Source organism: Microchirus variegatus (genome assembly GCF_963457635.1).
Source record: "Microchirus variegatus genome assembly, chromosome: 7".
Taxonomy (NCBI): Eukaryota; Metazoa; Chordata; class Actinopteri; order Pleuronectiformes; family Soleidae; genus Microchirus; species Microchirus variegatus.
The window spans coordinates 15,848,379-15,871,222 of NC_139808.1; the positions used below are offsets into that span (position 1 = coordinate 15,848,379).

Sequence of the window (22,844 nt, forward strand, 5' to 3'; positions counted from 1 at the left end):
AATGAAAAAAATAAGGAAATATGGTACATTTGTAATTGCGTGTAAATGTACCATAAAATTACCAGCTCCTTTCTAAATGCCTGGTGCTTATCTCCATTTCTACGCTGTTTGATGCAAAACATCACACCCTGGACTGTCCGACTAAAAATATGACAGGACACCTACTGCGGCACAATGTCCCTGTGTAAGACAGCTTCTACATATTGTAAATGTGACTTCAAACGCACTTGCGATGTGTGTGTGTGTGTGTGTGAGAGAGAGAGAGAGATGGGAGGCGGTGGTTCAAAGTCCATTTCTGCCATCTGTGTAGCTGAGAGGGAAGGACATTTGTTGAGTTCTACAATGACACACACACACATTATGTGATTACAAAGGTGTGGATCAGTGAGTCAGTAAGGTTGCTATTTAACTATTTTAAAATCAGAACGCTGTTGCTTCACCAAAGCTGTGTTTCCAGCCAAGCAATATGGTACAGTTGAACTCATAGTGGTATGGTTTGGAATGATAAAAACACTGATCTGGGTAGCATTTCCATTACAGTGTGTGTAGGCCCGATGGTGATAGCTGCATCTGCTGTGTTAATAGCCACGGCGCAGTGAATACTGTTGTTAGCTGACATGGCAGCCCGTGGCCAAGTGGAAGTGGGGTGCCCCTGAGCAAGGTAGATCCCTGGGCACAGATAAGTGCTGCTCACTGCTCCTGCTCCCGGTTTATGTCTGGTGTGTTCACTGCCAGTGTGTAATTGGTGTGTGTGCACATAAAACTCATTCTAATTATAATCATTTAAAAGAAAAGAAACGGAAGTCACACTTCCATGTTTTTAATTCCAAATCCAATTGTTGCCTGGAAGTGACAGTTATCTGTCAACCACTGTGATGTAACTACCCAAAACAAAGGGTACCAAACTGGACTCAAGAGAAATCATGACTACTGGTGTAATCTCTCTGTCTCTGTTTATTTCAGGCGTTGTTTCCAAACAGCCCATTTCTATGTGGAAGACAGCAATTCTCCAAGGGTGGTGTCCAGTGAGACAACCCCAGTCGTGCCCATCCCAGGTAAGAATGATTCGCATGTTTGCTAGATACATTTTGAGGGTGTATTTATTTCACTCTTCATAAACTCTGGTGTGGATGAACCCTGAAGTAGGACACGGACCTTTCTGCATGAAAATATGAAGCAGTGCCACTTCAATTCCAACTGTGCACTGTGTGTTACGGTGTGATGTTTCTACACAGTATTAGTTAGGTGGTCATACACTCTTGGGGTTGAAGGTCAGAGCTATTCTTACAGCAGAGGTCGAAGGTCTGAGTCTGGTTGAATATTCACCTACACTGTGTCATCTTCCATTGACCAAACGGTCTGGATTAGGAGCCACAATATCACTGAGTCTGGACACGAGTGGACACACCCACATACGGCACATGTGGTGTCGATAAGTGTAGATTAAAGTGTTGCATGGCACTCACCGCCTATGTCCTAGACAGCATTATGTTTTGCTAGGTGCGACCTTGTGATTGTCACCATCTTCTTTACATATTCTCTATGTTGCTCTCACTTCTGGTATCTTATGTGTAGACATATGTTTAAAATCGCAGTCTCTTCAATTAACTGATTTCACCTGATTTCATCAAATCCATCAAAAAGTAGTACATTATGGATACAAAGGATAAAGCTGCAAAAAGTATACGTTGTATAGTGCACGTGTTACTAAAAGAGCCAGCTGGCAGATGTGTTTACCATGGAAATGAGATAAAAAAAATTTGCTGAAGCATTAACAAAATATTGTTTGACACGCTTTGTACTGACAAAGTTTAAGTTAAGTTCAAGTCTTTAGGATAGAAAAGGATGGACCTATTTTCTTTTGTTTCTTTTTCTATGATTTGCACATTAAAAAAAAAAAAAAAAAAAAAACTGAATGGAAAGCTAACGTGTAAGAAGAAAATATTACTGCAAAGAAATGTGACGTATCAGCAGCTTTTGTGCTCTTTATTCTCTATCTCTTTTCTGTGGTAAACCAGACCTTAATTGTTTCGGCTTATCTCATTGAACTAACTCCTGAATTACACATAACAGTGGATGGGAACATGCAAAAATGTACATTATCTTTTAACAGATTTTTGAAAACTCAAAACATGCACACACAAACACACACTTGTAATGTTCACGGGGCATGGATCACCCTGCTCCGGTTCACGTCCTCGCTCTAAATCCATCAGAACACTTGAAAGCTTTTGGAGCCTCTTTCCAATGGGTCTTGGCAGAGTCCAAAGGCCTCCTTTCACAGCAAGTCCACCATGGCAGAATTCACCATGACAAAAAGAGTGTCACACAGAAAACACACACACACACACCTCCCCGCAGATGCAGGCTCATAGAACTGTTTTATTGGCTTCAACATCAACGCTGTGGCAGGACATGTTTGCTGTTTGATACAAATCCAGGTATTTACTCAGAGCCACACTGTGAGGACATCAGAGTTCAGCATAGCAGACATGTTGGGATGTGCTCACTGACCATATGTCAGCAGGTTAACTCTCAGAAAGATCTGACAAAGAGCACATTGCAAAATCCTCTTTAAGAGCATCTGCTGGATTTACAGTAAAAGCTGCAGCTACTTATGACAGAGCTTGCGCCACTAAACACACACACACACACACGAGCGCATACATATTTTGTACATTTAGTGCAATGGTGAGAGACATGGGATAGCCTTCATGCAACAGCCTTCTTCTGAAAAGTCATCAAAGTTTAACTTTACTCTCTGGTAAGGACTGTTTTTCCTCACCAGTGGATACAGGAAGTATCAGTGATATGTTTAGCTACACAGGGAAATGATATACCCCAATAATGAATCTTAAGGGCTCCAGGATCCTGGGACACATGCCCTCTTTGCCCATGTGGTAATCTGTCATTGCATGTGAGGTTTACTCATATCCTGGTGTGATTTCAGGACAACATGCTGGGATGTACAGGGAGTGCATTGTCTGTGATTGTCATATATCATTATGTCCAAGAAATAAAAAAGAGATTGGATCAGTTATCCATGCAGCTAATTGTTCTATGCAGACCTCTCTGTGTAACATTCAGCATTCTGCTGTTACTGGCACAGAAATCATTTTTTGACATATTTGTATCTCTAACTGTTCATCGCACAAGACGTCGGGTGAGAGCGAGCCAATGCGCACTCTCGTAAATATTTGATGAGGACTAAAGTGTATGAAGCTGTGAGAGCATTTTAGCTGCTGTGTAATGTTTTTTGCATCTTTTGCACTGGGCCAAGTTCAGCGACAGGAAGGAACAACTACCACTTTGCAGCCGCTTGTTTACAAGTGTTCACCATCTGAAGAAATGTTCACTCCTGTTCTGTGCTGGTGCCATCACACTAAGAGCTTTCACAAGCAAGGAAACACTCTAACAGCAACAACAACAACAGCAAAAATAAGCTCTGCTGTATAATATGAATTGTTTTCCTCGTTGTGGTAATGCAGTGGAACAAAAACACTACTGAGCTCACGTTATTTAACTGAATGATGAAGAATGAATGAAATGAAGAGAACGTATTTACTCTCTCTCTACTCAGACTGTTCCATGAGTGTATAGGGCTATAACAACTGAACCACTAATTGACTATTCAATAAATGTGATACTTAATTAATATAACAGTTAATATAAACTAAATAAATGGCTAACTTAATACTCATCTCTTTCAGATGACATGGAGGCCATTCCAGTCAGACACTTCATTAAACATGTCTCTGAACTCTACTCAAATAACCAACATGGATTCTCTGAAGAATTTGAGGTAAGTTTTAATGCACATAGGGACATCATAAACAAGTTATGACGGCTGCTTATTTGTTGAAAAGTAATTTTTGTTTTGGATGTTGTTTGTGTCCACCTGATTATTCTGAAGTGAAGCGTTCACTCACTTTCGCCTGCGTTTGTTGTCATAATCTTCTCCTGAGGGAACTTGTTCAGCTCTTATATATATGCCATGTACTCTGTCTGTTCTTCTCTGACTCGCTCTGCTGTCCAATGCTTTAAGCAGGCAGCACAGTAGAAAGGCCAGTTCAGGAGTGTCTCATACAACCCCACTTCAAAAATGTTTTGAAGTGGGGTTGTATGAGGCACTCCTTGTGCTGTCCGGTGTGGGTGGGTACAAATTCACTGAAACCTGTCAGCATGTGGGGACAACAGGAAAAAATTATTTTTGGCACTTAACAAAAGGCCCACCTTATGAACACCACACCAGCTTAAGTCCACACTGTGTTATGAATAGGTTTGCTACATTTCTAACACACCCACAGCAGTCATTGAAAGGCGGCAGGTTTACTTTAGCTCAGAGAAAAAAAGGAGGGAAAATTATTTTGTAAAATGGGAAAAATTATTTTCCCACTCAAGGCTGTGAACTCCCTGTCCTGGAAAGCAAAAATTTCTGACTTTGGTGAATTGGAGTGAGCGGATCACAGTTACCTGTCAGAAAAGGCTGTTTGATAGCGGAAGTGGAATTGCTGATCATAATTCCTAAGATGGTGTCATGTTGATTTTATGTGGTGAGCCTTTTACTGAGAGGCTAAAATCTGTTGTGTCTGTTGTCCTCGGGTTGCTGCTATGTTTTCGCTGAGCACACAGATTGGATTAGATTAGATAAGATTAGATTAGATTAGATAGAAACCTTAGACACAGGCACTTGCTCTGCTGCTTCTCTGCGAGCAGAGCACAGTCAGCTCTCTGTAAGAGCGTCGTACAACCTCACTTACATATCCCTTTAAGTTGTGGTCGATACATACGGGGTGTGTAGATGTTGAGCTGAAACGTACTTGCAAAGCTGAGAGGATTTTATATTCCCAAAGACCACATTATAGTCAGTATCGTGAATAAGCAGTCCACCTCATGCTCTCATCTGTTTCAGGCTACATTAGTTCTTCAGTACATTCTGGAAATGTTCACATGAAGTTGCTCACTCTCAGTTCACATTCTTTTTTTTTTACTGATAAGTACACGAGTAGCATATTTCCACAGTTCATTGTGTCAGTTCTGATGTAGTCACTGTGCTTGTTCCCGTTGTACTTCCAAAGCTCTGACTAGTACATTATCCACAGTACATGAGTATGCACTCTCATAAACCCAAATGTAGCAGCTCACTAAAAGATACCATTTAGTCATTTGCAGGAGTGTTTCCCACGTGTATTTAGTCTTGCTGAGGAAGAAGATATGGGCTCTCTGCTGTCTAAATACACGTCCATGTAAAATAAATATTGAAAGCGCTGGTGGTAAGAGATAATGAAGACAAAAGGCTGCATACTGAGTGATTATGGTTATTGCAGTGAAACGAGAGGAAATTTCAGTGATAGGTAATTTCGTTTGCATGCTCCATTGCACCAGCCTAAGCTCCCTCTGCTCAGAATGTTGTTCCTCTTTCTTTTCACTCTCACTCATTGCTTTGTTTTCTGCTTTTACTCCAGCCCTCTTTTTTTATATTCTTTTGTACATCCTTCACCACACTCTTCTTAAAAAAGTGAGTGGGCTGAGCAAGACCCCTTGAATTAGTTACTTAATGGGAAAAACAGAGCCAATATTATCGAAAAAAAAACCAACATCCTTGTGACCCAGTTTTGGGCTTAATAGAAACTGAAAATTGCTTTTGGAACGAGACAGACTTGAATCATTGTGAGCGTAAATGCACAATACATCATAGATGCAGACGGATGACAAACGGATGCCAAGAATGAAATATCTTTGTAGATATCAACCCACATGTGTCATGTCTGCGCTGGGTCATGTGTGGCACGCACATGACCTTTTAGTGTGTGTGCACAGGTGGTGTTTATCAGATATGCATTCTGAAATAGACTTTTGTAGACACAGGGTTGGGCAGCATTCTGTATCGCAACCATCAACGTGCAATGAGGAAATGTTGTTTTTTTGAGATGAACACGTTCTTCCTTCTGGTACATCACAACTTTATGAACGTCATTGCTTATTAACGCTAACATGGACTCACTGATGCTCTTACGCATCTTATACGGTCTTACAAGTTATTACTTGTTAATTAAAGCTCATTACGAGGACCAATTGAAATAAAGTGTTACTGTGTATATTCTTAGAGGATCTTACATTATCTCATGCGGAGGGATGCCACAGTAATGGCGGCTTCCTTACTTACGTAATGCCCCTGATTTGTCGATATGCACCATGCCCTAGAAGAGCTAACCTGGCATCCCATTATGATCATATTATGTGCATGCAAAAATCAATGCTAGTACTCATTGTACATGGTTCTCCATGTGTGTGTCAAGTTGGATCTTTTTTGCCATCCAAATCAGTACAATGAATCCATGTTTGATGGCAGTAAAATAAAAAACTCCAGAGGAAATAAGATTGTTGGGTAGGAGCCAAATCCAGATCCTGCCTTCTCGGTTGGCCATTCTGAGCTCACAGTCAACAGCTGTTTGCTTGGCACTAAATCAACATTGAACAGGCTGCTAATCCCAGAGTTAGTTCTGATTTCTGATTTTACTGTAGCTGTTATTTCCATGAGCATGATACTCTATGCTCTCAGGTCAGCAGAATTATCCAATGTGTCATGCAAGGAATGTTCTTGTATGAGCACAAGGTATGAAGAATAAATGCCTGTTTTTACTAAGGATGATGCAAAAGAGGGGAATAGACAGAAATAGGGGTTGTGGAAGTTGGAATCAGCCTGAACAGGTTGAACTAGACTGAACAGTGAACTGACAGTAACAGTAAGCGTGTAGACAGAATGCAGGATAAAATGCAGTATAAATATTTGTCACACCTATCAGCACATTCACATCTTTATTAATAATAATGTGTGTGTACTGCAGGTGGGTCATGAAAAAAAACACAAAAGTGTTTTGGAATTTTCAGTTTTACATTAAAGCTTCAGTAATTGTCATTAATTTAAAAAAAAATGCTGTGCATATGTTTGTGTTCATGTAAAAGGATTTGCGTCGTTATTGTACTGCAGTTATGCAAAGGTTAATTGAAAGTTTGAAATAAATAGTATATCAGTGGCAGTCGCAGATCTTTGAAACGGGAAGCTAATTTCAGGCCCAGTTATTTATTCATAAATTCTGATGAACAAACGAACAAACAAAGTACAACAATGAAGTGCGATAAGTATGTAAAACTGAAACAAGGACTTGTTATAATAGGGTTTTAATTTATAGTGTATAATATGTGCAAACAGAAATGGGCTATATCCCAGAGCAAATAACAAACAAACCAGCAGCTGTGTGTTTCTAGACTTCAGAAGAGACAGAAAAGGCTCTAGTTTGTTGTGTGTTTCTACAACGCTGTCAATCAAAAAGTGAAGCTTCCAGAAGCTGAGCTTCCCTGGAAGTTCACCACAGTGAACAAATCTATTCTGTGCTGTTTCAAAGAAGATACATTGAAGCTGTGCTTCAACTGGTTTTAATGTGCCGTGCTGCTGTGGAAATGTACGGAAAAAAAAATAGATAAACCATTAGAGCCAATTCTGAACAAACTAGCCAGATAGTTGATCGCATTCTAGTCCACTCTTAAGTCTGAAATGTAATTACAACAGTATATGTTTGACCATTTATTTTACGACATTTTATAGAAAGCAGAGCTTCCCTTGCTGTCATAGATCAATTGCCTGTGATGTATTGTCTGTAGTATATCCAAGTACTCGATCCTTCAGTCTTATGTGTTGATAATCCAGAGCCTGACTTCCCAGTTGGGAAGCTCACACTCAACAGCTGTTTGCTTGGCAGTAAATCAACTTTAAACTGTCTGCTAAACCTGGTTCTCATTTCTAATTTCACTGTAGCTGTTATTTCCCAGCATGCTGCTCTATGCCCTCAGGTCAACAAAATTATCCATTATGTCACGCAAGCAATGAAGACCGAAAGACCACATGATGACACTATCATGTGTGTGTCTCTCTCTCTCTCTCTCTGCCTCTCTCTCTCTCTCTCTCTCACTGCAGGCGGTTCAACGGTGCACTGCTGATATGAAAATCACATCAGAGCACTCCAACCACCCAGACAACAAGCACAAGAACAGATATATCAACATCATGGCCTGTGAGTACACACACTTTGATGTGGTAATATGCCCTTTATGTAATACAAACATCTACCCACTGATTCATGGGCTTCAGTGGATGTGGACAAACTGGTCTGATGTGTATGAAGACATGCAGAGAAACATGCAGCACATTTCAAAAAATACAAAACCTCCTGGAAATACTAGATTATCCAATGCACGCACACACACACACACACATACACACAGAGAGAGAGAGAGAGAGAGAGAGAGAGAGAGAGAGAGGAGGGTTAAAACCCTGAAAGCCTATTGTTAATCTACTGTAACACAACTTTTCATTTATACTTTTATGATTGAAAAGCTTAACCTTCAGATTTTGTTTAGAAAACACAATGAATTATATTCCAGCAGCCTGATTTATTCACTGGTCTGTTCAATAGCTCCATTACTGTCTGGATAGGGATGAAAGTAATTCAGTACACACACAATCACCAATACATATGTGTGTGTGTGCGTGCGTGTGTGTGTGTGTGTGCGCATGTGTATAATAATCAATTACCCTTGGCCACCTGAAAGGAAACTTAATTAAAACTTCCTAGGAAACATGGATTTAGCAACTTCATGGCATGCACATATTACATTTTAAGAGATAGTAATGCATAATCAACAATTCACATCTTTCATGGAAAATGTGTAACTTGCCATACTAACCCTTTGCTTTTTAGCAAGCAGTGGAGGCAAACCACACAATTGTTCCCGTGCAGAGGGCCAATCAATGTCTGCTGATCTCTGCCATAATTGCAGAATATGTATGTTCGGGCTAATATGAATATCTCAAAACAAACAATTTTAGGATGTTGTCATTTCTGAGAAAAACTGAAAGACATATTTTAATTTTTTTTTTGTTTCAAGTTAGTTCAAACAATGCCGGTGAAGTTCCACACAACTCTCTCTGTGTGTTTCTCAGCAGAGCAGTGTTTTGTTTTTGTGTTACCCAGTGACATTCCTGTACTGCACACATAGTGATAGCGGCAAATGTTACTGTAGACTAGAGCTTTACTCAAGAAAATAATTGACAGTTGAATTGATAATTACAATAATTGTTCGGTGGATGTTTTGTTTGCTTTGTTTAATTGGCAATTGTTGAGATGAAATACCGCGCGCACACACACTGGTGCTTGACTATATTCATCTGTTATAAATACTTTGCATGTGTCACTTTGGCAGCAGCCCAGATTTATAATAGTGTGTGTTGAAGGTGGGGTGGCATGTGACCAGCATTTCAACCACAAAAGTCAACGTGCTCTCCAGTTGGAGGGCAGGCACCTTGGCAGATCATCTGCCAGTCTTTGAGTCACTAACCATTTAACTGTTGGCCATTTTCTCTTAAGATGACCACAGCAGAGTAAAGCTAAGCCCACTGCATGGGAAGGACTACAAACACTCCGACTACATCAACGCCAACTATGTGGACGTGAGTGATTTCTTTATATGTGGCAAACGGATTTGTGAGAAGATGATAACAACAAAATAATAATAATTTAGGGGTCGCCACTCCCTCCAAAAAAATAATTGTGTACACTTGTTTAATATATCACATACAACTAAGCTAATTCTCTACTGTTCATCCATCAGGGTTATAATAAGCCTAATGCCTACATCGCAGCGCAGGGACCTCTCAAGTCCACCTTTGAGGACTTCTGGCGCATGGTGTGGGAGCAAAATACTGGTATCATTGTCATGATCACCAACTTAGTGGAGAAAGGACGGGTAAGTTCTGGTGCTGGCACAAGTTCAATGTGGCTTTAAAGGCCTAAAATGCCTTCAGTGTATTCAGCACACAATGCAGAAATTAGTTATAAAAACTTAACTGTGCATTTCATAGGGGTGGACAATAATAAATACTAATTTTAAAGATATATACCAAATGTTCAATATATATTGATATCATTTTTACTGAATCACATTGAATCTTTTACCCCAGATGTGTGACATGTTTCTCTATTTATCAAGCGTAAAATACTTGATCCTTGAACATGCGTCCTTAAAACCCTCCAGTTTTTGACGGTGTGTATGTGTGTGTGTGTGTGTGTGTGTGTGTGTGTGTGTGTGTGTGTGTGTGTGTGTGTGTGTGTGCGCCTGTGTGTTTTGTGGTCAACAGAGAAAATGTGACCAGTACTGGCCGACAGAGAACAGTGAAGAGTACGGCAGCATGGTCGTCACACTGAAAAGCACCAAGGTTCATGCCTGCTACACTGTTCGCCGTTTCACACTGCGTAACATAAAAGTAAAGAAGGTGAGAGGGGGGAACTGTGGTTGTCATTGTTTTGTTTTGTTTTTTTCCATTAAAAGTTAATTTACAAAAAACCTTAGATTACTTTTGATTTCTTCATTTTTGTCTGTTAAAGCAATTAATTTTTTTTTGTTTGTTTTCCAAAGTGGAAGAGGCCTTGCCTTCCTTATCCAGCTTTTCTTTTTTTTCTTTTTTTTACCCTATGACAAAACAAATCTTATTGTCTTCCATCTAGGGTGGAAAGGGGAACCCCAAATTGTGGGTCCAGAATGAAAGGACAGTGCTCCAGTATCACTACACCCAGTGGCCAGACATGGGTGTCCCAGAATATACGTTGCCTGTCCTCACGTTTGTCCGCAGGTCCTCCGCCGCCCAGATGCCTGATATGGGCCCCATGCTTGTTCACTGCAGGTGAATAAAGTCTCTACAGTGCATTCACTTCACTTAAACACTGATCCTCACACTTTTGGACAAATGTAAACAGGTTTGTGATTTTAGTTAAAAGCAACTTCATCGAATCACAGACACTACACACATTGGATGTGCAGTATCAAGCCTGCAGCTAATTATGTGGTCAATACACGTTTGCATTTTAACCGTTAACTGCAGCCAGTCAGACATTCAGTGATCATGGAATCATTGTTTCAAAAGTCCTCTCTTGATGTTACAAAATGTCTAAAATGGGTGTCAACCATAGACTGTATAAAGTGGATGTATTCAGTTGTCCCAAGGGAGCCAATAGGAAAAGTATATTGAATAGCCACCAGGGGGAGACTGTGCTGCAAAAATAACTCATTTTGAATACAATTATATGGGGAAATGACAGTACTTCTCACTTGATTTATAATCAGTAAGACAGTAAACATTTCCCGAGGAGTTAATGGTCTCAATCACAAAAAGTATGATCCCTTTCAGAGGAAAATAGATGACAAAGTATGGTTCATAGTGGACACCAGTGTGACAGTTGGTATCTTCCAATGGGAGCCTGGTTGTCGGTGACACCTATGAACCTCTTGAAATTCAGGTTTATTTAACTTTAACACTTAAGTGTTGCTCACTGTATTTGTGCTGTTTCTACCCAAGAGCTGTTTTTACAACACTGGCATGTTATATTTAGATGCAGCAAATGCACTGGTAACTTGAGGTGGTGGTCGTGAGGTGATTCAGTGGTGTGGGATTGTCATTCAGACTCATCAATGTGGCTGCAAACCTGTCATTATTAATATGCTTTACCAGCAATCACACACATGCACCCTGCTATTGTAATGCAACAGGGGGATTTACAGTCCTGCATCTGTAAATGCAGTATATGTTTTTGATTGTAACGGTGTCTATAAATCCACCTTGTAGAAATGTGGAAATGCTCTTTACATCATCACTTTTTCCTGCTTGAGTGACTGAAGCAGCAGTTACATGTTTTCTCTGACAAGAATTGTATCAAAATATGGCATCAGGAATGTGACAGTTTTCAAATATGAGCATATCAACTGTTTTATTTTATAGTTTATTATTGTACCTGTGTATTATATGATCATTTCAAAAAAAATATTACAAGTGAGTGTGTATATTTATATATGTATATATATATATATGCATATGTTAAACAGAAATGACACATTTGTATAAGTAATTCAAATTCCCTTTCCCTTATTTAAATCAAATTGTATCCGTTTGCCTCACACAGTACAACATCCACTGACCTTAAACCTGGTATCAAATTTCAAACAACATAAATGGTGATTTCCGATGAGAAGATTGTGCTGCCCTAATGGCTTGTGCCTTTAATGACATGTAATTCCAATGCCACATGCTTTAATGTGAATCCCATCATTCCCCTCTAACTGTGTTTTCTGATTCTGTTGTGTTGCAGTGCTGGAGTTGGTCGAACGGGAACATACATTGCCATTGACAGCATGCTGCAGCGGATAAAAGACAGGAGCACAGTTTATGTACTCGGCTTCCTCAAACACATACGCACCCAACGCAACTACCTAGTCCAGACAGAGGTTTGTATGAGTGTCTTTGTATCCACACCCAGTGTTTGTTTAGGTGTCATTGTTTCCTGTGCTGAGTTTAGTTTGAAATGGTTACTAAATAGATCATTGGGGAAGTTTTTCTAAACTATCTTATGACGTACTATCCGAGAGGTTCACATACTGTGTTGAAAATTGTTTTTTATGTTTTGTTTTTTGTTTTTTAAATAATGTTAGGACGCTCACATCATTCTGTCGTACTGTGCCATAAATAATATACAATACTCACAGATAAAGGGTTCAATATCTTATTATTCAGATTCAGGCTATTACCACACTGTAGGACTGTGTAGGAATTTCTAGTTTCTAATCTTGTAATGCTACTGCCAATGTGGGTCAAGTTCTGAAACAATTTCATTGTTGGACTGGATTTTTTTTTTACTAATTTAAAGCCCCTAACCAAACATCCTTTATCTAAACATGTTTTTTTTTTGTCTTCTGTAATTCAGGAGCAGTACATTTTCATCCATAATGCCTTGATGGAAGCTATTTTGGGGAGGGAGACAGAAATGGCAGCCAGCCAGCTTCACAGCTACTTCACCAGCATCACGACACCAGGGCACACAGGCCGGACACGTCTGGATAAACAGTTCAAGGTGAAGGGGAAAAAAAAACTACACTGGTGGCACAGCTGGTCAAGAGTGATTATTTTAAATGATGTTGTTTAATATGTTCCTTGGATAGTCTTTAACTCGCTCAATACCCCACCAGTTGGTGGCTACACAGCCCCATTTACACGTAGCAGGGTGTTGTTCCACAGTAGTCTACCTTTATTGCTTCACATTAGAGACGCTCTCATCCAGGTCGCCTGTCACAACAATGTGGTCCTTGTTAAAGTCAGACAGGTCTTTACACCGTCATATTTCTTATACACCCTGCAAGATGAAAATTAAGTGTTCTTCCTCTCTCTCTCTCTCTGTTTCAGCTGGTAACGCAGTGCAACACCAGATTTGTGGACTGCTTCAACGCGCAGAAGGAGTGCAACAAAGAGAAAAATCGAAACTCCTCTGTGGTGCCCTGTGAGTGTCTTACTCTGAAATATGTACATTTACATTTGAAAGTAATCTTCAAACAATGAGAAATAATATATTCAACTAAAAACAGCAGTCATTGTTAAGCTATCATGCTGTGTTGAATACATCATGAATATTTGCGTTAACAGCATCTGCATTGTTAATGAAATATATATTTTTTTAAATAAAAAATAAAAAATACTTAAGTAAGCAAACATGATTACTTTTACAAGTAATGAATCGAAGCTAATGACCAAGGTTCAGCAAGGGCCATTACAGTGAGAAATGCCTGCATCTATCATGGCCTTGGTCACAGGTCATATACCCCCACTGTAAGCCCACATTTTAATGAAAAACTAAAATATCTATGCAGCTAAATGACACCAACCTTGAAAATCTAATGAAAACTATTGTGGATGCAATAAAAAAAAAAAAATATCCCCACAGGGATTTTCAGTTTAATCTCTTCTTGCTTGTTCTTGTCATGGTTCTGTGCAGACCAAATCATCGTCAAACACCTTTGATTAATAAACTGCCCATGCCGATATAAATCTATTTAGGATTTGCCGTTACTGAGGTTCAGGTGCAGAGTGAGAATGAAAGAGGCTCAGCGAGCTAGTGAGCCACCGACATGATTAGGAAATTGTCATTTTAAAAGGATTGATATGTCTTTTGAAGTGTGGTTATTATGAGGTATCTTACACACAGCTAACTGTGCTCCGCCTGCTTCCTTTGCTGAGACAGACAGGTACATGCCACATGTCGACTTACACAAAACTGTATTTTTAGATCATGGGGAAAACAGAAGCTGTCTACAGCTGCTTCAGTGTTTCTGTCACTTGGGTACCAAACAAAGAATTTTAACTTCCTGTGTGCCATCGTTTAAAATCAATATTCTCTGTGGACTTTGGTGCTGGAAGTGAGCGGTTGACATCACAAAACAGACTTTTCCAGTGAGAAAAGGGTTGTCCAATGTCAAATAAAGTGGATGATGTACTCTTAAAACAGCCTGCACTTTAGATGGCATAGATTTTATCAGGGTTGGTGGCAGCTGTGGGGCTTTAAGCACAGTGGGTCATCTTCCGACCATAAGACCCTCTCTTCTCGTCTACCTGCTGAAATGTCCCTGGACAAGACACTGAACCTCAGAATGTGCCTGGGCACTGTGCCAGCAGTATGTAAATAGCTGTGAATTACATGTAATTGAAAAAGCACTTCATAAATCTAAATACACATACATTATAAATTGGTGAATGGGGAAACTGTAGCCTAAAGGATGGTGCAGTGTAGTGGTCATTGTAACCTCGAAAAATGTGATATAAATAAAGAGCCTCTTTTAAGCGACTAAGATCTGTTTTCCTTGATGTCCCTGCTGGCACCTGTGATTTCATGGCTGCCAGCAGGTGTGTGTGTGTGCCTTCTTGTCCTTCAACACAAGAATGTGCAGAGCACAGTCAGCTGTGTGTAAGATGCTGATATGTGCAAATACTTCACACAACCACACTTGTAAAAGTAAAAAAAAAAAAACACACAATAAAAGCACTTCAGTCAGACTTCTGCAAGATTTAAATAACTGAATATAAAATGGTTGCAGATACTCTGAGCAGTGAATATCTGCTGATTTCAGTTTGGCTCAACTGCTTGCTGCATATCATTCTGCTCTATTTTTCCACTTTTCCTCCCTATATATCCCCCCCCAAAAAAGGCAAAAACAAGAATTACGATATTACTCTACTGTCTATGGGACTCATTATAATCACTGTGCCAGCCTATTATTTGGCTGTTCCTCTGTTCTCTGAATCACAAGCAAAGAATTTCACATATCTCTACTCAGAATCATTAATGGATGTGCTTAAACGACCTCTTTCTTTCTCTTTTTTGTCCAAAGAAAATAATAGCTTTTTCTGTCTCCCTCCCAACCCCCCATCCCTCTGTCTATCTATGAACAGCGGAGCGAGCAAGGGTCGTCCTTGCACCTTTGCCTGGCATCAAAGGCACTGACTATATTAACGCCTCTTACATCATGGTCAGTACACCCACTTTCTCTGTGTCATTGATCTTTTCACAATCTCCGCCTGTGATGTTTTGACTCAGAGTGGGTTACATCATGTTTTTGGGAAAAAAAGAAGAATGGTGAAGATCCAAAGCAGCTTAGGTTAAGACATTCCTTGCTTTTAGTCAATATTATGGGTCAAACGTCAACAACACTACTGCTACTACTGCGCTTCCATGTACATTCATGTCACATGCATTTTCCCGAAGAGCACCTGAATTAAACTGTAACCAGAGTCAGTGTCGCATCACTTCGACATTGATGTTTTTCAACACTGGTGTCCCCTAATTTGTCCCCTGTGCTTTTTTCCTTTATTTTACTCTTTAAAAAACTGTTAAAACCATTAACTCCTGAGGAAAAATGTTGTAAAGTGTGAAGTATGGATTTTCCCTCTGACCCCCATTCAAACAGAGTTCTAGTGAAGATGCCCCCTGGTGGCTATTCACAAAATGTTAACTTCCTATCCACTTGGTTTATGGTCTCACCTCAGAAAGTATTGACCACAGCATGCGCTGTGATGAGCTGTCAGCAAGTCCACTGGTCGATAGATTTACACACAGCAGTAAAAACAGAAATAAAATCCACACCCAAAAAAGAGTTAATATACTGTATTGTGGATCTGGTCCAAATTCAGTTCACTTGTGTAGACCTCTGCTCCATGCCTCCTTTTTTAATTAAAGCTTTAAATTTTAAATGTCACGTCTCAAGCTTGATCAGAGAAAACTCTGATCACTTCTCTGTGTCACTTTCCCCTCTTCTCTTGAAAGTCAGCCAAAATCAAAAGAAGACAAATGATCCAAGTCTTTTAAGATGAATGTGATGTGTAAAATTGTTTTCTTAGCCCTTTTAAAGGGGGATGTTGCATTAAAAGCATGCCAATGCCATGGTGTGGTGGAATTCTCCCATTTACCTGTTTGTGTGTTGTTTGTTTTCCGGCAGGGTTACTATCGCAGTAATGAATTCATAATTACCCAGCATCCTCTGCCCCACACCACAAAAGACTTTTGGAGAATGATCTGGGACCACAACGCACAAATTATCGTTATGCTCCCTGCCAACCATGGACTGGTAGGAACACACACACACACACAGATTGACACATATCTTGACTCATGATTCACAGATGTTAACATTATTGTTTAGACAATCATTGAACATTTACTGTTGACCCTCAGTAATCGTGTTGCTTAACAGTAACTTTGCGATTCCTGTTTCCTCCATGTGTGTTTTGGGTTTTATGAATCCGTTTTATGAATCACACATGCCATTTGGTGTCACTGTGGTTAGCAGAATGAGCACCTACACACAAACACATATTTCTACTCATCCGACAGCTCCCAGACTTTATTAAGCAGGAGTCGTCAGCATCCCCCCCCAACACAAACACACAGACACACATTCTCATGCCATCTGTCCATGGATCCCGTGTCCTGGTCTGTGCAGGGTTTTCAATGGACAGCAGGTTTGTTACTTGTCCTACATGAATTTTTAAATCCTGTCAAGTGGAGTTGGCAGGAAATTACCTGCAAATCACCTCACAGTGGTTCAATGTGTCACTGTGACCAGAGTGTGCAATATTGCTGAGATTTGCTTACTTGAATTCCAAAAACCTTCTCATAGGCCTTGGCAAACATATTTTTTTTTTACAAATATATAATGTCTAACATAACATGCTGTATAAAATACAGAATTTCTAATCACAGCAAGTACAGTTTACCACACTGCATATTATGCATATTACGTTATAATTATCGATAATTGACAGAGTGTTTGCTCCCCGGCAGGCGGAGGATGAGTTTGTGTACTGGCCCAGTCGGGAAGAGGCCATGAACTGTGAGGCATTCACTGTCACACTCATTAGTAAAGACCGACTCTGTCTATCCAACGAGGAGCAGATCGGCATCCATGATTTCATCCTCGAAGCTACACAGGTTGGTGTATACATGCATAATGTGTGTGTGTGCTGAAACTTGTTAACCTCTTCTTCACGGTTGCCCCCGGGATCGGGGGCAGCGTCAGACTCAGCGACAAAAGTGTCATAAAACCATATCTAACTTTAACAAACACAGACATGCTGCATACCCACAGAAAGGTCAGAAACTCAGCTAAAAGCTCAAATAAACCATTCTTATGTGCACGAAACACAGTTAAAACACAGATGGATCAAACAGCAGTGCAATATTTTTTTAGGCGAGAGAAAAAAAATCCTTCAGTTATGCTGTGTTCCATGTACATTTACTCTGACACAGTGGCATCTACAGTGAAACTTACACTTCTGGTGAAATCTCACAAGTGTTATCCTCATTTTGATACCAAGATAATCCACATAGAGCTTGTAACTGCAGAGGTTTACTCTATTTTGTTTGGGCATGTCATTTTCGAGCAGGGACTCCAAAAAGAGGGTCAGGGAAGAAGTGGTTAAGTTAATCCTAAGTGGATATCTCTTGGAGAACACCTATGCCAAGTAAAATTCAGAACATATGACACATGTAGTCAAGTTGTTTTAGCAGTATGAGAGCAAATGAGTCTTGGGCCACACTGAAGGTTGAAGACCTACAACAATCAGCAAGGCATGTTTTATTAGGGGTCTAAAAGTGGAGGACATGGTTCTGAGAGTGAGTGAGGACAATGTTTTAAAAGAGTGTTAAAGGAATAATATAAACTCAACAGTTTTCGTATGCAGGACATGGCTTATCTAACCCTTCATTCTCTTTTCGTTCTGCTTTTCTTCCCGTCTTGCCCTCTGTTTGACACACAGGATGACTATGTATTAGAGGTTCGTCACTTTCAGTGTCCCAAGTGGCCAAATCCTGACGTCCCCTTCAGCAGCACCTTTGAGCTCATCAACGTCATCAAAGAGGAGGCCGCCAAACGTGACGGACCAACCATCGTCCACGATGAGTCAGTCTGACATTTTATTTTTTGCCTCATGCTCTGTCACATACCAGTACAGCTTTATGCTTTATCTTCCTGGCAGTCCCTAGTCCCTACTAGCCGCCTTACTCCCTCCACAACTACAGGTAACTCAATAAAATGCCCAATTAAAATTAATGAAAGTGTCTTCGGTATTGGCACACATTAGTGTTCTTAAACGACACTCCAGCAGCTCTGCTCATGTTTATTCATTAGAATAATGAAGATTGCTTGTCGCATCCTCCAGAAGAAGAGCATCTAATTGAGCACTTCATCTGATTGCTATAGTGCAGCCAGCTCGCAGCACCTATGAGATTGTCAGTTAGAGGCTTGTCCTAATTGTCTGTGCGGTTATTACTCAGCCAGGCATGGGTTGTAAGCAGCAGTTTGTGGTGTGCGCTGCTGGCAGGTCTGCTAATGAGAGAGGAGACCCCTCAAACTGTGAAGGCGGCCCTCAGTTCTCCTGGGAAACTCACACTGGGCTCAGCCATGGTGCTCAGGTGGATGCACTCGCTGAGAATGTTTTAATCGCTGAGGCGACACTCCTGAAGTGTGAGCGTCTTCGCTCCCTAGCTGAGCTGATATCGAGGAGACTGAAAGGCTAAGCAGCAGAGGTCAGCATAGCACCACATATCAGCAGTTTTCCAGAATCCACAGAGAGATTTTACCATGGTCGGAGGATTTCATCTACAGAAGCTTTCAATCATGAGATGGAGCCAGGGAGCAAAATGCTATTTTTTTTTACATTTTTGTAAACTAAAAGTACCGTCTCTTTATGGCCACACATAGCAGCAGATCATGAGGCGTACGCTGACTGTCACTTAAGTTTAAGGCCCACTGTGTCAACTTATAGTGAGTTTATGAGCAGAAGTTGAACATATTTTACGGATAAGTAAGTTTGTATGTGTGTGTAATTGCTTTCAAGTAAAACGAGCTTGGTTTTTGTAGCCTAAGCTTTTTAACATGTACATCAAACAAGAGCTTTGCATCACGTGTGCATTTCCCATTTTGAAGTGGAAGCTCAGTAAACAAACCTCCCCAAAGAGTCGATACTGTCTTTTTGTGAGGTTGTTAAGATGACAAGTGATCCTGTTAACACAGTATTAAAGCGGAACTAGACTGGAAGTTCCAATTAACGCTGTTATTTAGAGTGTATCTGCGTCATTACCTTGTTTATGAAGCCCTGAAGTTTCGAAACAAACAGTTCAGCCATTGCTGAGAACGCTGTGTTTTAGTGTAATCTCGGGCTCAGCGAGATCTCTGAGAATCCCGTTATAGTTACGGAAATAGCAGTTCTCCGGAACAGCCGATCGTCCTGCTCCGGGCACTAGTCCGGGCACATCCGGTTGCGTACATTGAACAGCAGAATAAGAATAACGTCAGTGTCTTCTGACTCTGGGTCTGACTTCGGTTTAAAGTCATAAAAGGGACTGCGGCGGGGAGTCGTGACGAAGCTATTTTTAAACACTGTTACAACAATGTTTTGATAATGAGGAGCAGTGCATCCACCGTTCCAGAAGGGGGAGCTGCACTTCTGAGAGCGGGTGTGCCGAATGTCATTTCCGGGGTACTGGCCAATCACAACACAGTCTGTCTTCTCAGGTTGAGATTTATGTCTGAAATAGCGCGGCCGACAAGTGCTTCAAAAAGGACAGATTTCTATCGGCTCGTTTACAGCAACTAGGAGGTTTTTGACCATAAAAACAAGTTAATATATGTAAGTAGACCTCCATAACTATATGTGCAACAGGACCACTCTATGTGACCTTTAAGCATATTTGAAGACACTGTGGATGAAGGAGTAATAGAGAAGTTAGATGATCTTTTACTGTAAGCAGCTTTTTGTAATTTTCCAATTTTCTTTCTGACCCCTCTTGAGCTGTCCTAACGAAATGACCCTAGAGCCAAAATCTCATGTGCACAGAAAATGGATCTGATCTTGATCTACAGAATGAATCTTATTGTGCTTATTGTGCTTTAAGAAGTTAAAAGCACTATGTGACATATACTGCCATACATGGAAAACATAGTTAAAAGTGACAATGACCTGAACTCTCTCTCTCTCTCTCTGTCTGTGTGTGTGTGTGTAGGTTGGGGGCTGTGCCAGCTGGCACACTGTGTGCCCTCACCACGCTGTCTCAACAGCTGGAGAGCGAGGGCGCCATCGATATCTACCAAGTGGCCAAGATGATCAACCTCATGAGGCCAGGAGTCTTCACAGACATTGTGAGAGTCTAGACTCTACTCTCTAATAATCCTGGGTTGGGCTAGGACATACAAAAGTATTTTTTTTTACATTATTTTAAATGATGAATGAATATATGAATAAATTAGCATTTTGTAATCGGTACGACACAGTGTTTGTTTGTTTTTTTCCTCAGTTGAATGTGTTGATTACGTGATGCTGCAGTAACTTCACTGTCATCTCAGCAGCTCACAGGTTAGGTTGCTTAGTAATGACACATCAACAACAGAGGCACAACCCTGGAAGCACCTTGGTTAAAAATGCAGCTTGTGTCTTCTATGTGTTTTTTGTTTCAAGCCCCTTAAGGGGCAACATTCAGGGTTATGTTATCCAAGTTGTTTACTCGGTTTAAAAGCCTGAAAGCATGTTCTGTGCTAGCTAGCATTGGATCTGATGACTCCCTAAATGTAAGATAATGCTCAAAAAAGAAAATCATGGTGGTCCTTTAGTGTTTTCACTTGTTTTCCTCCCTGTCTCTGATTGTTCCACAGGACCAGTACCAGTACCTATACAAAGCTCTGCTCAGCCTCATCAGCACCACAGACAACAGTTTGGGTCTTCTGTCCAGGGACATTAATGGGACCATGGCGTCCATGTCTGACCAGGCAGAAAGCATGGAGTCCTTGGTGTGAAAGTGGCCCATCTGAGGCCTGAAGCTGAGCTGAGGGCGTCCTGTGGGTTCCAGACACCCCGCGAGGTCCCTGAAAGCCACAAAAGGCGGCACTTAACTTTGTAAAACGTCAAGGAACTATTGTGGACAAGACTTTTTGAGGCCTTTTTTGCCAGACTCTTGGTTAAAATGAATAACCTGATTACTTTTTTACACTGATAAAAAGTTTTTGATATTTATTTTTTTCGCCATTTTATGTCTTAATGTTCTCCTACTGAAGGGTTTGCACCGGCGTTTTTTGAGTTTCACAGCGGCGTTGGTAGGCAACGAGAAACACTTTTCTGTCTTTTCTTGTTTGCACTATATAATGTCAGTGTTACTGCCTATACTAAAGCTGACTCACTTGGCTTTTCTTCACTTGAGCTCTGACTTTTGTTCTTTCTCCTTCTTTCTTTCTTTCTTTCTTTCTTTCTTTCTTTTTTTGACATTCCACGGCTTTGGCCCTGCTTCTGTGAAGGACATTGTTCTGCCTGCCACCTACGAGTTAATTTAATGCAGCAGATGGAGGGAGTTACAGACTCTTCGCCTCAGTAACAAAATGCTGGTTGACTTCAGCTCAGTATAACCTCCTCCAACCTGCTCATCTCTAATATCCATATTACCACTCACGAGAAGGCTACTGTCACGGACAGCCCTTGTTTTCTTAAAGTAATTTCCGCTTCACTTTTTTTGTTGTCACTCTCTCCTATTAGGGAGTCACACCCATGTTATAATACCTAAGGTGGTGTAACAACTGCTACTGTGAATTATTATTATTATGATTTATTTGTATAATTCATTTTATGCTTTTTAATATATGGAAATACTGTATGTATACATATATAAATATATCCTTATCATAATAACTTTGTGATTTTCGTACATGTCCTTTGTGGCCTTCTGCCATAGGCCGGTTGATTTCCAATACATCCCATAGTTCAGTACTTCATTGTTCACAGCTGACTAGCGGCGACGTGGAAATGGACTCCTTTTCACTTCTCTACATTCTTGTATGCTGCTATGTCATCTAATCTTAAACACACACACACAAAAACATACAAACCACCGTTTGAACCTTATGACCATCTACAGCAGATGATGATCTCTTGATTTTATGTTATTTATTTATTTTGTTTCACGTTTGTAACTCTTTTTTTTTTTTCCTTCGTTCCCGTCATGAATTATTTTTTAACAACAAACCAGAGTATGAAGACAAAAACCTTTACAGCCTGCATTCACTTACATACACCTGTGTGTGTGTCATATTAGGCTTGTGCAAGTATGATCGGACTCGACAACAACCTCTATGCAACAAATTGCTTACGTTTTAGATATGAAACAGGGTTTAAAACAGTCTTTGGGTTCTTAATTATTTTCAACCCTATTCATTGTATCTGCACTTATGATGTCTCAACAATGAAAAAGCTTAACAGTATTTTTCTTTCTTGTTCCTTAAATGATGTGTACAACACTTTGAAGGGTTGCGATGAGGCCTGAAGCCACATGTTGAATGTTAGTAATCATTTATTTCTACTGAATTACAACAAGATGATGCATTTCACGTCAGCTTGTCACCTCTGCAAGGTTGGGCAAAATAAGCTGGAGGGTTGT

General features: G+C 40.3%; 1 protein-coding gene across 1 annotated transcript in view; it reads left to right on the forward strand.

The window, feature by feature from the left end:
- LOC310929584 (receptor-type tyrosine-protein phosphatase gamma-like) overlaps window positions 1-22,572 on the forward strand; it is a gene marked incomplete at its 5' end in the record, with an annotated part of 392,250 nt that extends 369,678 nt beyond the window's left edge. Inside the window, 16 exons of the mRNA XM_083892388.1 lie at window positions 964-1,055; window positions 3,711-3,802; window positions 7,976-8,072; window positions 9,426-9,508; window positions 9,670-9,804; window positions 10,196-10,330; window positions 10,563-10,738; window positions 12,198-12,333; window positions 12,810-12,956; window positions 13,286-13,379; window positions 15,323-15,399; window positions 16,366-16,494; window positions 17,211-17,357; window positions 18,185-18,327; window positions 20,430-20,565; window positions 21,076-22,572. Of these exons, the coding sequence (XP_083748514.1) occupies window positions 964-1,055; window positions 3,711-3,802; window positions 7,976-8,072; window positions 9,426-9,508; window positions 9,670-9,804; window positions 10,196-10,330; window positions 10,563-10,738; window positions 12,198-12,333; window positions 12,810-12,956; window positions 13,286-13,379; window positions 15,323-15,399; window positions 16,366-16,494; window positions 17,211-17,357; window positions 18,185-18,327; window positions 20,430-20,565; window positions 21,076-21,216 (1,960 nt within the window). The 3' untranslated portion in view covers window positions 21,217-22,572. The remainder of the gene's footprint in view (window positions 1-963; window positions 1,056-3,710; window positions 3,803-7,975; window positions 8,073-9,425; window positions 9,509-9,669; window positions 9,805-10,195; window positions 10,331-10,562; window positions 10,739-12,197; window positions 12,334-12,809; window positions 12,957-13,285; window positions 13,380-15,322; window positions 15,400-16,365; window positions 16,495-17,210; window positions 17,358-18,184; window positions 18,328-20,429; window positions 20,566-21,075) is intronic.
- Between the last annotated feature and the right edge of the window lie 272 nt (window positions 22,573-22,844).